Here is a 12868-nt window from a genome sequence, read left to right as displayed (position 1 = left end):
AAACCTGTTCAGTCCAGGATTAGGAAGCTTGGAATGCAGGGCAGAAATAAGCTATTGTTCCTCATGTCTGCTCTGCCATTTAATGAGATCATGATGGGTCTGTATTTTTTAAAAATTAAATTTAGTGTAGCCAATTAATTTTTTACAATTAAAAGGGCAATTTAACATGGCCAATCCACCTACCCTGTGCTGTGGGGGCGAAACCAACACAAACATGGGGAGAATGTGCAAACTCCACACGGACAGTGACCCAGACCTGGGACCTCGCTGCCGAGAGGAAGCAGTGCTAACCACTGCGCCACCATGCTGCCCCTGGGTCTGTATTTTAACTCCCATCTACTCACCATCGTTTTCTAAACCTTAAACCACTTACTGATCAAAAGCTATCAGTTTCAGTTTGGAAATTTCCTATTAACCCCCAGCTTTAGCAGTTGTTTGTGGGAGGGAGTTCAATATTTCCACCCTCCCACTCGAATGACACGGTGCTGGCTACCTCAGCAGAGTGGCAAGGCTAAGAGAAACAAGGACAGTAATAAAATAAATGTAAAATGCAAAAACGGTAGACAGGGTAATGAAGGCAGAGAGGCAAATAGGGCCACAATATAAAGAACAGTTAGGATGATTAAAAACGGTAAAAAGCAAGCCTAAAAGCTTTGGATCTTAATGTACGAAGCATTCAGAATTAGGGGAGTCCTGAAGGTTGGCCGGCGTGGGCCCCAAAGTGAATCCCGGGAAAAGATTGAAAAAACACCGAATCCAATCACTCCCACAGGAGGAAACATCCTTTCCGCATCCATCCTGTCAAGTCCCCTCAGAATCTTGTATGTTTCAATAAGGTCACCTCTCATTCTTCTAGACTCTAATGGATATAGACCTAACCTTTCATCATAAGATTACCCTCAATACCAACCCCCCCCTCCACTTTTATATTCCATTCTTTTTGCATTGACCAGTTGTACCTGCGTACTAACGTCCTCTGATTAATGAATCAGGACATCCAGAGCCCTCTGTACTGCAGAGTTCTGCAATCACCATTTAAATAACATGCATCTTTTCTATTCTTCCTGCCAAAGCGGCCAAGTTCACATTTTCCACATTATACTCCATCTGACAATTTTTTGTCCAATCATTGAACCCATCTTTATCCATTTGCATTTTGTTATGTCCTCTTCACAACTTCGTGACATCAACAAATTTAGCAACAACTAATACATTCAATCCCGACATCCAAGACATTGATATAGATTGTACATAGTTGAAGCACAAGCACTCCCTGTGGCACTCCACTCATTATTTTTGGGTGCTGGATATTAGACACTAAAAATATAGTAAGCTTCGAATTCAGTGTGAAACATAGAAACACAGGATCCTGACAGGGCAGGAGGCCCTCTGAAAGAGCAGCCTACCTAGGTCCACGCCCCTGCAATCCCACCTAACCTGCACATATTTGGTCACTAATGGACAATTTAGCATGGCCAATCCACCTAACTTGCATACTTTGGACTGTGGGAGGAAACTGGAGCATCCAGAGGAAACCCACACAGACACAGGGAGAACATGCAAACTCCACACAGTCACTCAAGGTCGGAATTGAACCTGGGTCCGTGGCGCAGTGAGGCAGCAGTGCTAACCATGGTGCCACCTTGCTGCCCTAGCTTAAATGATAACACATCCACAGCTTTCAAGTAAGAACACATTCAAGCCTGAAAAGGATCATAGGAACATAAAGTGAAGGAAACATAATTGTCGGAAAGGCAATAGATCAAGGCAATTGTGCTCTGCAAAGTCCAGTGGTGGGGCTGTTCCAGACAAGTAATATAGTTTAATAGCAGGAAGTTTCCTCATGACCTTGCTGATGCAATCTCACCACAGAAGTTCCAGCTAACTACCATAAACCTCTAAAGTCCACGTTGACAAATTCTTCAACAACTTTGTGGTTAGAGGAAGCTGCTTTTGTTCTGAGTCATCCCTGTCCAAACGGTTACTGGAATGGAGGAGATTTCACAGAAGTCACGTGATCCTCCTAGACAAAACCGCACTTCAGAGGATGGTGTAAAGGTTCACTGAGAACGCCCCAGGGTTACACACACTGCAGCTGCTCCTCATTAACAAAAAACTAACTTAATTCATAGTGTGTGACTTTTCAATAACGTTTGCCAAATTAACACAAATGTTCCAGGCTTCACAAATAGCTCAAATTCTAGGTTACACCTATGAAACTTAACAGTTCTACTTAATTGTTATACATTTTTTCCTGTCACTTTTTAACATTATGGAACAATGTACCCTCACATGTGAACAAGCCACCACGCTGTCTTCTGTACCATTTAAAACCGTGTAAGCCACAGAACATTTTAAAGAACTAAGTACTAATATTTTATCAGAGATACTTTTAAAAAAATTATTAGAAATTGACAGTTTTCGAAAAGTTATTACCAGCTTTGAATTTTACTTTGAACCAGTTAAACCTTTGTATGCAATGCCAGCAAGAATTTAAAAAAAAAATTTAGAGTACCCAATTCATTTTTTCCAATTAAGGGGCAATTTAGCATGGCCAATCCACCTAACCTGCACATCTTTGGGTTGTGGGGGCGAAACCCATGTAAGCACGGGGAGAATGTGCAAACTCCACACGGACAGTGACCCAGGGTCGGGATCGAACCTGGGACCTCGGCGCCATGAGGCAGCAGGGCTAACCCACTGCGCCACCGTGCTGCCCTGCCAGCAAGAATTATTAACTACAGACCAAGAAATGAAGCAGATCATGGAGTTCAAAAAGAACAGAGTATATGGCAATCACAGTCAAAGTGGCAATGTGGTATCTGACAATTTTATCTTAAAGTGCAATAAATGCATTGGAGGTGGGGAAGGTATAAGAACAGAATGAATACTGGAAAGCAACATATCCAGCAGTGGACTTTTACTGCTGACATTCTTCCTGCTCACATATACTGACCAAGTGACCACCCAGATATTCTTCATTGTGACATTGTTACTGCTTCTGGCATTTGATCACAATACACATCACAAGGCAAGCCTGATCCTGTCCTCGCCCTAATTTTCAGCAAAGCTCACCTGATAGAAATCAGGAGCCACACACAAGGGCTATCTTTTCTCCTCAATTGCTGCATCTCAAATACTGCCAAGTACAGTAGCTTCAAACAAAAATCCAGGCAGCTGCCTTTGTTTAAACATGTTCCATTGAACAACTTTCAAAATATGAAGGAACTGGGGACAGCAACGCAAAAACAAAATGCAATGGGTTGGAGGTCATTACAGGTTAATATAATGTTGAATATCCTGAGAGAAACTGTCATGACTGGTTGTGGGGAAAGTATATGATTTAATGACTTTTGTTGTACCAGTAGCCCATTTTGAGAACTCAGGAGACCATTTGTAAATTTCGACAGTGCGCGCTGGAGTTTTAAAAAAAAATTAAATAACGCTTGATGTCTTAATGCAGTCTTCCAGGCTCAATCAATTCAAAGAAGGGTATTGAATATCAACTATTGAGGTCTGATATACTAGTAAAATGCCGAGTAGATTGAAGTACAAGTTGGTAAAATGTACCATTCACATGTGGAATAAGATCAATAACAATGGCAGAGCTGAAAGAAAGCAGTGGTTATTTGCGTTGTCTGAATATATTTACTAGACTGAAAGTTGCTGGGAACATGTACATACGCACATGGTTCTACTTTCCATGAAAACCAAGATCTGGATGGTTAGTATGACAAACAAGTCTTCAAAACAGTGCTAAAAATACTCCAGTAGAAATCCAGTTGGTTATTAAAGGTAATTTATTGACTTTTAATTTTTAAAAAATCAATTTCAAGAACAATTTGGAGACGTTTTATAGGCAGAGGTGCTAAAGTCCATGGCTTTGTAAGCAATTCTGTTCAGTGCTCTTGGGCAATCTTTTTTTCATTATGGTAGTACAGGAGAAGATTTTGTAAGATAATCAACACAAAAGGCTGAAGTTGTGATATATAATTAGTACATAAAGTCAATGGTAGTCTTTTTCTGGCGGGGCGGGGTGGGTGGGGGTAAGGTAAAGGGGGTACTTTCAATAATACTTTTTTTCCTTTGGGCTCTTTGCCTCTCCTCAACCAGGTCCAAAAACTATTTCCAGAGAACCTCCATTTAGTTCTGCTGACTGGAAAAGACTTGCTTGAAATGATGCCAGTCGCTGCTCTTCAGCTGATTACTACTGAATCATAGAATTTACAGTGCAGAAGGAGGCCATTCGGCCCATCAAGTCTGCACCGGCCCTTGGAAAGAGCACCCCACCGAAGTCCACACCTCCACCCTGCCCTCGTAACCCAGTAACCCCGCCTACCCTTTTTGGGCACGAAGGGCAATTTATCATGGCCAATCCACCTAACCTGCACATCTTTGGACTGTGGGAGAAAACCGGAGCAAACCCACGCAGACACAGGGAGAACGTGCAAACTCCGCACAGACAGCGACCAAAGCCTGGAATCAAACCTGGGACCCTGGAGCTGTGAAATAACAGTGCTAACCACAGTGCTACCGTGCCAGTCCTCAAACATATCAATAAAACAGACTAGTTCTGGCCAAATAGTTTTCATTGGAATTATTTTCTCACAGGTTCTCTCTCCACAATACCAGTGACCACCAGTTGCAGTTGAAGCATACAGACAGATGTGATTTACATAGTTTTTCACTGCCATCATTCCTCCCTGATCAAGCAGCCAAGTCCCAATTCTCTCTCCCTTGTTGGGTCTCACTATCTTGACTTACAAACAGAGCTCAACTTCATCATAAACTTGGGAGGTACATTCCCATGAAGTACAGCAGGGGAGGAATGATGGCAGTTAGAAGATATGCAAAGCATATCTGTACAAATTAATTTTTAAAATCCTGACTCATACAAGATACCACAGTATCAGTGCCACTATTTGGCTTATAGTCATTTTGTGAATGTTTCACTGCTCATCTCAAAATAAGGGCAAATGATTGTGCGTAATCTTGACTTAACATGCAGTAGCCAAATGAGTAATTTCATCTCCTCGGTTTATGCAAAACTCCTTTGAAAGGCAACCTATAATGAAGGACATCTAGCAATGACTCACTTTACAATCACTTGCAAAACCAAAAAAAGAAACACCTCTTCCTGAAGTTGTTTGGACAAGTTTTTTTTAAACAAGATAAGTTCTATCTGGTTGGAAATGCAGGCGGCTAAGCTTCAATCATGCCTCAAACAAGTTGTTACTATCTGTAAGTTTTGTCCTACAGGCTGCATAAGATTCCAGGTTTGCTCCTTAGGTCAGTGTCGATTATATGGCCTCACCTGTGGCAGGTGTAGGGTAGCACGGTAGCATCGTGGATAGCACAATTGCTTCACAGCTTCAGGGTCCCAGGTTCAATTCCGGCTTGGGTCACTGTCCGTGCGGAGTCTGCACATCCTCCCAGTGTGTGCGTGAGTTTCCTCCGGGTGCTCAGGTTTCCTCCCACAGTCCAAAGATGTGCAGGTTAGGTGGATTGGCCATGATAAATTGCCCTTAGTGTTCAAAATTGCCCTTAGTGTTGGGTTGGATTACTGGGTTATGGGGATCGGGTGAAGGTGTTGACCTTGGGTAGGGTGCTCTTTCCAAGAGCCGGTGCAGTCTTGATAGGCCGAATGGCCTCCTTCTGCGCTGTAAATTCTATGTTATGAAACAGTTTATTTCTGACCCTGTGGGAGGGGACAATCAGTCAGGGTTCCCGCTTCATAGCATGCCCGGCTTGAAGTGTTTGAAGCTTGATCACGTGCGCGGTTAGTCCTATGACTGGCAGCGATAGCCCCACAATCCCATCGCTTGCTGACACTCACCATTTAAGTTCATGTTGAAAAATGGAATCAGGGTCCAGGAATTAACACCATCGGGAGCAAGTGGATTACAAGGCTCCTGTCTGTAGAGATCTTGGGGACTACAGATCGCCTCAACTAAATTCAATTTTAGCTTCCAGTATACAGCAAAAGCCTCCCATAATTTAGCAACCAACAGGTAATCCCAGAGAAGCAATGCAAGCAAATGGAGCCAAAGATGTTACATTAGCGCAACTATAGTGTACTCAGAAACTGGGGATAGAGTACACATCTAGTGCAGAATTTCATAGGTTTTACAATGCACTTGGCTTTTGCCATACCTCACTGGTTGTGGTCAACTTTGGGACTGAACACAACAGTTGAAAAAAAATAGTGAGCAACTTTAGAATACAAAAACATATATAATTTGTGAAAAACACAACAGGCATCCGACAATTTTAATTCCAAAAGTATTGCCACCATAGATACAGGAAATAAAAGCATTCCTGAGATCTATTGGGATATTAACAAAATCAGGATCAAGACCAAAGACCACACCATCTCAGCTCCAAACCGCAGGAGAGAGGTGCTGGTTGAATCCTAGTGCTCATTGCCTTCCAAATTCCTTTCCTAAACTTGAGAGAAATTTGAGCTGTGCAATTTATGCTATCATTGCCAGAGATGCCCAGATCATATTAAAAAAGTCTCAGCAGTACCAAAAAAGTATTCTCATCCCTGACTCCCATACACAGTACTTTGCTTCCATGTGTTCTGGAACATGCAGATCTCAAGGAATTAAAGTTTGTATTAATGCATGAATTACTCAATCTTTTTCTCTCCTCTCCACCCTACATGTCTCCACCATTGAATCTGCTATTATGCATCGACCAACTGCTGAGCTGGGTTAAGAATAGTTCAACAATAGAATGCACACATGTTGAGAAGTGCTGTAGGAATATTTCATGCACTTGAGAGCTGTATTGCATTCAGAAATCATAATTTCTTGCATTTCAATACTGAACTAGACTAGTTACACATTAGGAACAGTGTCCATGCACTACTGTCCCAAATCTAGAAGTCCACTAAGGCATCAAATAAATGGGTTACTATCGGATTGGTCTTTTCTTGCGGGGGGGGGGGGGGGGGGGGGGGCGGTGGTAATTCTGGAAGATGGAGAAAAAGAGAGACATTAGTCATTCAATGTAGTCAGTTCCACCATCCTTCATTTAAGCAGTCTAGGCGGTTCTTTGTAATGTCTGATCAACTACGTGACTCAAAATTTTCTGTGAAACCTTCTACGAAATGGATATAGTCATCGTTACTCTGGGGATATGGAACCAGGACTAGCTGGTATATTAAAAGACATATCTGTATTCTGTGGATGAGAATACCGAGGAAAAGCTATTTAGATGACAAAATTGCAATAATCATGTCATCAACTATAACTGACCACAGAACAGATGCAGCTCAGATCAATTACTACGTCGCACTATCCACAGACAAGACATATGGGCAATCGGAGTTAGAATTGAAAATTTGTGCGGCTCAGAAACTGGCCATTTGGCCAACTATTTGTCCCAGCTCTCGAAACAGTTCTTTATTTAATCCCAATTCCTCTCCCATACTGTGTTCATCTTAGAATAAATTTGTTTTTAATTCTGCTTCTGCACCAACTGCAGCCTTCCATAACCCAACAATCCTGTCTGCAAACACTTTATCCATGCTTTGGATGATCCGATACCTCAGTAACTAGAAATGAAGGTTGAAAATTGTCTTATCATTGCATTCAACAGGAAAAAAATAATCTAACCCGATCTGAAAGAAGGAAAGGACTCCAGGGTAACCATGTGATTCAGCTGTCATAATAGGGCAGTAAATGAAGAAAGAAAGACGGTCAGGTACATTTAGGAATGTTGCCCCAGAGCCTCAAAATGATTCTTTTTTTTCCAATTAAACAAAACATTATAGATTAGAAAACTCCAAAATGTTCCACTTAATTTATCAGAACATTTGTTTCACATTTTAGAACATATTTTTACATGAATTTACTTTTGAGTTATTCATTTCCACTAATAGCTGCTTTTGCATCTCCAATGCTGGAGGTCTTGATTCTATCTTTCATATTTTTCTCTTTAAATAATAGCTTTCCAAAAAGCAAATGAAAATGAAATGAAATGAAAATCGCTTATTGTCACAAGTAGGCTTCAAATGAAGTTACTGTGAAAAGCCCCTAGTCGCCACATTCCAGCACCTGTTCGGGGAGGCTGGTACGGGAATTGAACCGTGCTGCTGGCCTGCCTTGGTCTGCTTTCAAAGCCAGCGACTTAGCCCTGTGCTAAACATTTCAGAGATGGCAATATTTTCAGAACCTTAACCTTAACCAGAAAGTCTACTTAAAAGCTAGTTGTACACCAAATGTAGGAAAGCAGGGTGAAAGATTCTAGTTGCTATCTGTATAGTTTTTAATCATCTTTTTAATAGAAGCATAATAATAAGTCAAGAAATTTTAAAGGTGGAATTGTAATTTCCTGGCGGCAACCCATTTTTGGCTGCCAGTTAGTCAGCATTATAAAAAGCAACTGCAGCCAGTAAAACAATAACTTTCCCATGGTGATACGAGCTACTGATAACCCCTGTCTATCTGAGACACCAGGGATATTGATTACTGGAACTGTAATAATTACACAATTACTTCATTCAGTAAAAATCTGCCCCCATCCTTCAATAAATAAACCCACCTCTGCACTCTGATCACGTTCCAGTATTTCCTCAAACTCCTCATCTGTTTCTGTGCCTGAGAGGCGAGCTGCTCGGGCCATGAAGTAGGGAGGTAGCTCTCCTATTGCAGTACCAGCACCCTGCAAGTTTAAAAAAAAAGTAAGAATGATGATTCAAGGAATACATGTACGCATACTTAAATGCCAAAATCAAAATAGTTTAGTCCAGAATAACTGAAAATATTTAGCTGGCTCAACATTAAGGATTTACTGATTTTATTTTGGGTCCAGGACACACAAAACGCAGATAAAAAGGGGGAAAAAAGTAAAAATGTTTCAAATCTTAAAATAAAAACTAAAAATGCATTGATCAGGCAAAATACTACTTTCTCTTCCAGCTGCAGATCAACATGCTTGCGATTGCCAAGATTTTCAGCTTTAACTTACAAAAACAACCCGATAACGGTACCCATTTTAACTGGCAAAAGATTCCAAAATCCTGTATTTAGCTGAATGTTATAGCCGTCATTAGCATTGATGGAGTAGAAATACAGAAGACATGACTGGAGAATGGCGATATTTGAATAACCAAAATTAGTTCAATTGTCGTGTCTGGACCAGCAACTGAATCAAGGTTGTCATTATTATCAAGACCAAAGAATACTGCTTTTGTCAACAACAAAAATGAAGTTGGATACCTGTTGATAACTCGAATATCATACAACTAAATCTCTTAATAAGTTTTGTTATCGGCAGAAAATAAAAGATAGTTAAAACAGGAATCTTTTATATTCTTCTTTTGTGTGTGAACACCTCAATCAAAAGTTTCCAAACTGGGATCCATGAGGGAACCTACTGGAATCACAAGATTGATGCACAACCATCTGATTTTCTGTATTTGGTGACTTAATTGCGTTCTTTCGGTTCCTGCAGACTAATAAACTTTTAATGTAATGGTGATACGCTTTTACTCCAGCTAGCCAAAACATTTTTTGGGGGATGCAAGTTCCCCTTGGAATAAGTCAGTATTTATAAAGGTGTGTGCCAATATTCACAGAGAGGCCTTTAAAAAACACTGCTGTGGATGCCGCCTCAGGGTGGATGAAATTCTAGATCAGGCACATTACAGCTGTTACGGGCCACCAGCAGCATGTGGAAAGAGCTCAAGGAGTTTCTGGACTGCAGTTTCACTTAAAACACAGCTTTGCATATACAATAGAGTCTGGTTTATTTCACCAGCTGAGCACAAATAGGGCCGGCATAGTGGCCAGTGGTTAGCACTACTGCCTCACAGTGCCAAGGACACGGGTTCAATTCCAGCCTTGGGTGACTGTGTGGAATATGCACGTTCTCCCAGTGTCTGCGTGGGTTTCCTCCCACAGTCTAGAGATGTACAGGTTAGGTGGAGTTACTGGGTTACAGGGATAGGACATGGGCCTAGGTAGGATGCCTTTTTCTAGGGTCGGTGCAGATTCAATGGGTTGAATGGCCTCCTTCTGCACAGTTGGGATCTATGATAGGGTAGGACAGTTGAGCAACAAAGTCGGATGTTCAGAGAGATATTAAACGTCTCCAATTAAAGTATATTCCAGAGAGGAAGAGGAATTGTAAAAGGGAGAAAAAGGATCCATGGCTAAACAAGGAAGTCAAGGAGGACAAAGGCAAAAACTAGGGCATACCATACTGCAAAAGATAATGGTAAGCTGGAGGATTGGGAGAACTTTAGGGATCAGCAGAAAACTACTAAAAATAGAATCAAAAAAACCAAGAAAAACTACGAAAGGAAACTACCAGAACACATAAACACTGATACCATAAGCTTCTATAAGTATATAAAGAGGAAGAGAATAGCCAAAGTAAAGTCCCTTTAGAGGACGATACTGGCGAGGTAATAATGGGGAACGCAGAGATGGTTGAGGCACTGAACCAATATTTTGCCTCGGTCTTCACAGTAGGGGATAATAAAAAAAATTTCAAGAACTGCAGTTAATGCAGAGGAACTTAGTGCAATAAACATTACTAGGGAGTTATCCATTTTGCCCGAAAAAATAGAACGGCAAATTATAAAAATTGAAAGCAGATTCAAAATGTGTCTGGGCAGAGGGATTTGGGTGTCTTTGTTCATGAATCACAGAAAGTCTACATATGCAGGTACAAAATGTAATAAGAAAGGCAAAAGGAATGTTAGCGCTTATTGCATAAGGACTGGAGTATAAAAGTAGAGAAGTATTGTTGCAATTGTATAGGATGGTGGTGAGGCTACACCTGGAGTATTGTGTCCAGTTTTGGTCTCCTTATCTGAGGAAAGATGTGGTGGCATTGGAAGCAGTTCAGAGGAGGTTCACCAGATTGATTCCAGGGATGAAGGGGTTGACCTACGAGGAGAGATTAAACAGTTTGGGCTTATACTTGCTGGAGTTTAGAAGAATGAGAGGGGATATGATTGAGGCATATAAAATACTAAAAGGGATTGATAAAGTAAATGTAGACCAAATGTTCCCCCTTGTGGGGCAATCTAGAACAAGAGGTCACAGATATAGATTGAGAGGTGGTAGATTTAAAACAGAGATGAGGAGGAACTATTTCTTGCAGAGGGTGGTGAGGTTCTGGAACTCGCTGCCTCAGTGTGGTGGAGTCCAAATCATTAAATAGCTTCAAGGGGGAGATAGGTATATTTCTGATTTAAAAAACAAGTTAAAGGGAAATGGGGAAGAGGTAGGGAGGCGGCTTTGAGACCAGGAAGATCTGCGTGGGTTTCCTCCGGGTACTCCGGTTTCCACCTACAAGTTCCGAAAGACGTGCTTGTTTAGGTGAATTGGACATTCCAAATTCTCCCTTAGTGTACCTGAACAGGCGCCATAATGTGGCGACTAGGGGATTTTCACAGTAACATCATTGGAGTGTTAATGTAAGCCTACTTGTGACACTAATAAAGTTTATTATAATCCTGTCAGAATTTTAAAAGTTTCTATGAGATTCCCTCTCACTCTTCTAAACTCCAGTTAATATAAGCCTAACCAGACTTAGTCTCTCCTCATATCACAGTCCCGCCATCCCAGGAATCAACCTGGTAAAGCTAAGCTGCACTTCCTCCGTAGCAACATCCTACCTCAGATAAGGACACCAAAACTGCACACAATACTCCAGGTGTGGCCTCACCAATGCCCTATACACTTGTAATAAAATATCCCTATTCCTGTACTCAAATCCTCTCACTATGAAGGCCAACATACCATTTGTCTTCTTTACTGCTGCTGTTCTTGCGCACTTACCGGAATGTGGCAACTAGGGGCTTTTCACAGTAACTTCATTGCAGTGTTATTGTAAGCCTACTTGTGACAATAAAGATTATTTATTATTATATTATTATTACTTTCATCGACTGATGCGCGAAGACACCAGGTCTCACTGGGAAGACACCAGGTCTCACTGGGTATCCACCTCTCTCAATTTACACCCATTCAAATAATACTCTGCCTTCCTATTTTTGCTACCGAGGCAGCAGTGCTAACCACTGCGTCACCGTGCCACACTTTTCTCTTCACACATATATAAACGTTTACAGTTAGTTTTTATGTTCTCCACTAGCTTACTTTCATATTGTATTTTCCCCTTCTTAATCAATCCCTTGGTCCGCCTTTGCTGAATTTTAAACTGCTCCCAATCCTCAGGTCAATTGCTTTTCCTTGCCAATTTGTATGCCTCTTCTTTGAATCTAATACCATCTCTAATTTCCCTTTGGCCACAGTTCCCTTTCCACTCTTGCGCCAAATAGGAATAAACAACTTTTTGGACTTCACCGATTCGTTCCTTGAATCCCTTCCATTGCCTGTCCACTGCCCTTCCTCTCAGTAATGTTTCCCAGTCCATCATCACCAACGCATTCCTCATACCATCATAATTATCTTGAGATTCAGGACCCTGGTCTCAGAGTCAACTACCTCATTATCTACCTTGGCAAAGAATACCATCATATTATGTCACTCATTACAAGGGTTCTCTAACAACTATATTGCCAACTAATCCTTTCTCATTACACAAGACCCAGTCCAAGATGGCCTGTTCCCTTATTGGTTCTTCAACGTATTGGTCCAGAAAACCATCACATATACACTCCAGAAATCCCTCCTCTATTGTACTGTGACTAATTTGACTCACCAAATCTTTATGCAGATTAACATCACTCATAATCATAGATGTTCTTTATCACATGCATCTCTGATTTCCTGACAAATGCTAATCCCAACATTACCACTGCAGTTTGGTGGTTTGTATACCATCCCTACAAATGTTTTTTGCCCCTTGGTGTTTCTTAACTCAACCCATAAAAATTCCACAT

General features: G+C 41.2%; 1 protein-coding gene across 4 annotated transcripts in view; it reads right to left on the bottom strand.

Moving 5' to 3' along the window:
- Window positions 1-12868, bottom strand: part of vmp1 (vacuole membrane protein 1) — a 220893-nt gene that overhangs the window by 59974 nt on the left and 148051 nt on the right. For all 4 annotated transcript variants that reach the window (XM_072469916.1, XM_072469917.1, XM_072469919.1 and 1 more), the window contains exon 7: window positions 8551-8670. In XM_072469916.1, coding sequence (XP_072326017.1) covers window positions 8551-8670 — 120 coding nt within the window. The remainder of the gene's footprint in view (window positions 1-8550; window positions 8671-12868) is intronic.

This window comes from Scyliorhinus torazame, chromosome 12 (genome assembly GCF_047496885.1).
Source record: "Scyliorhinus torazame isolate Kashiwa2021f chromosome 12, sScyTor2.1, whole genome shotgun sequence".
NCBI lineage: Eukaryota > Metazoa > Chordata > Chondrichthyes > Carcharhiniformes > Scyliorhinidae > Scyliorhinus > Scyliorhinus torazame.
This window is presented reverse-complemented; position numbering and strand designations above follow the sequence as displayed.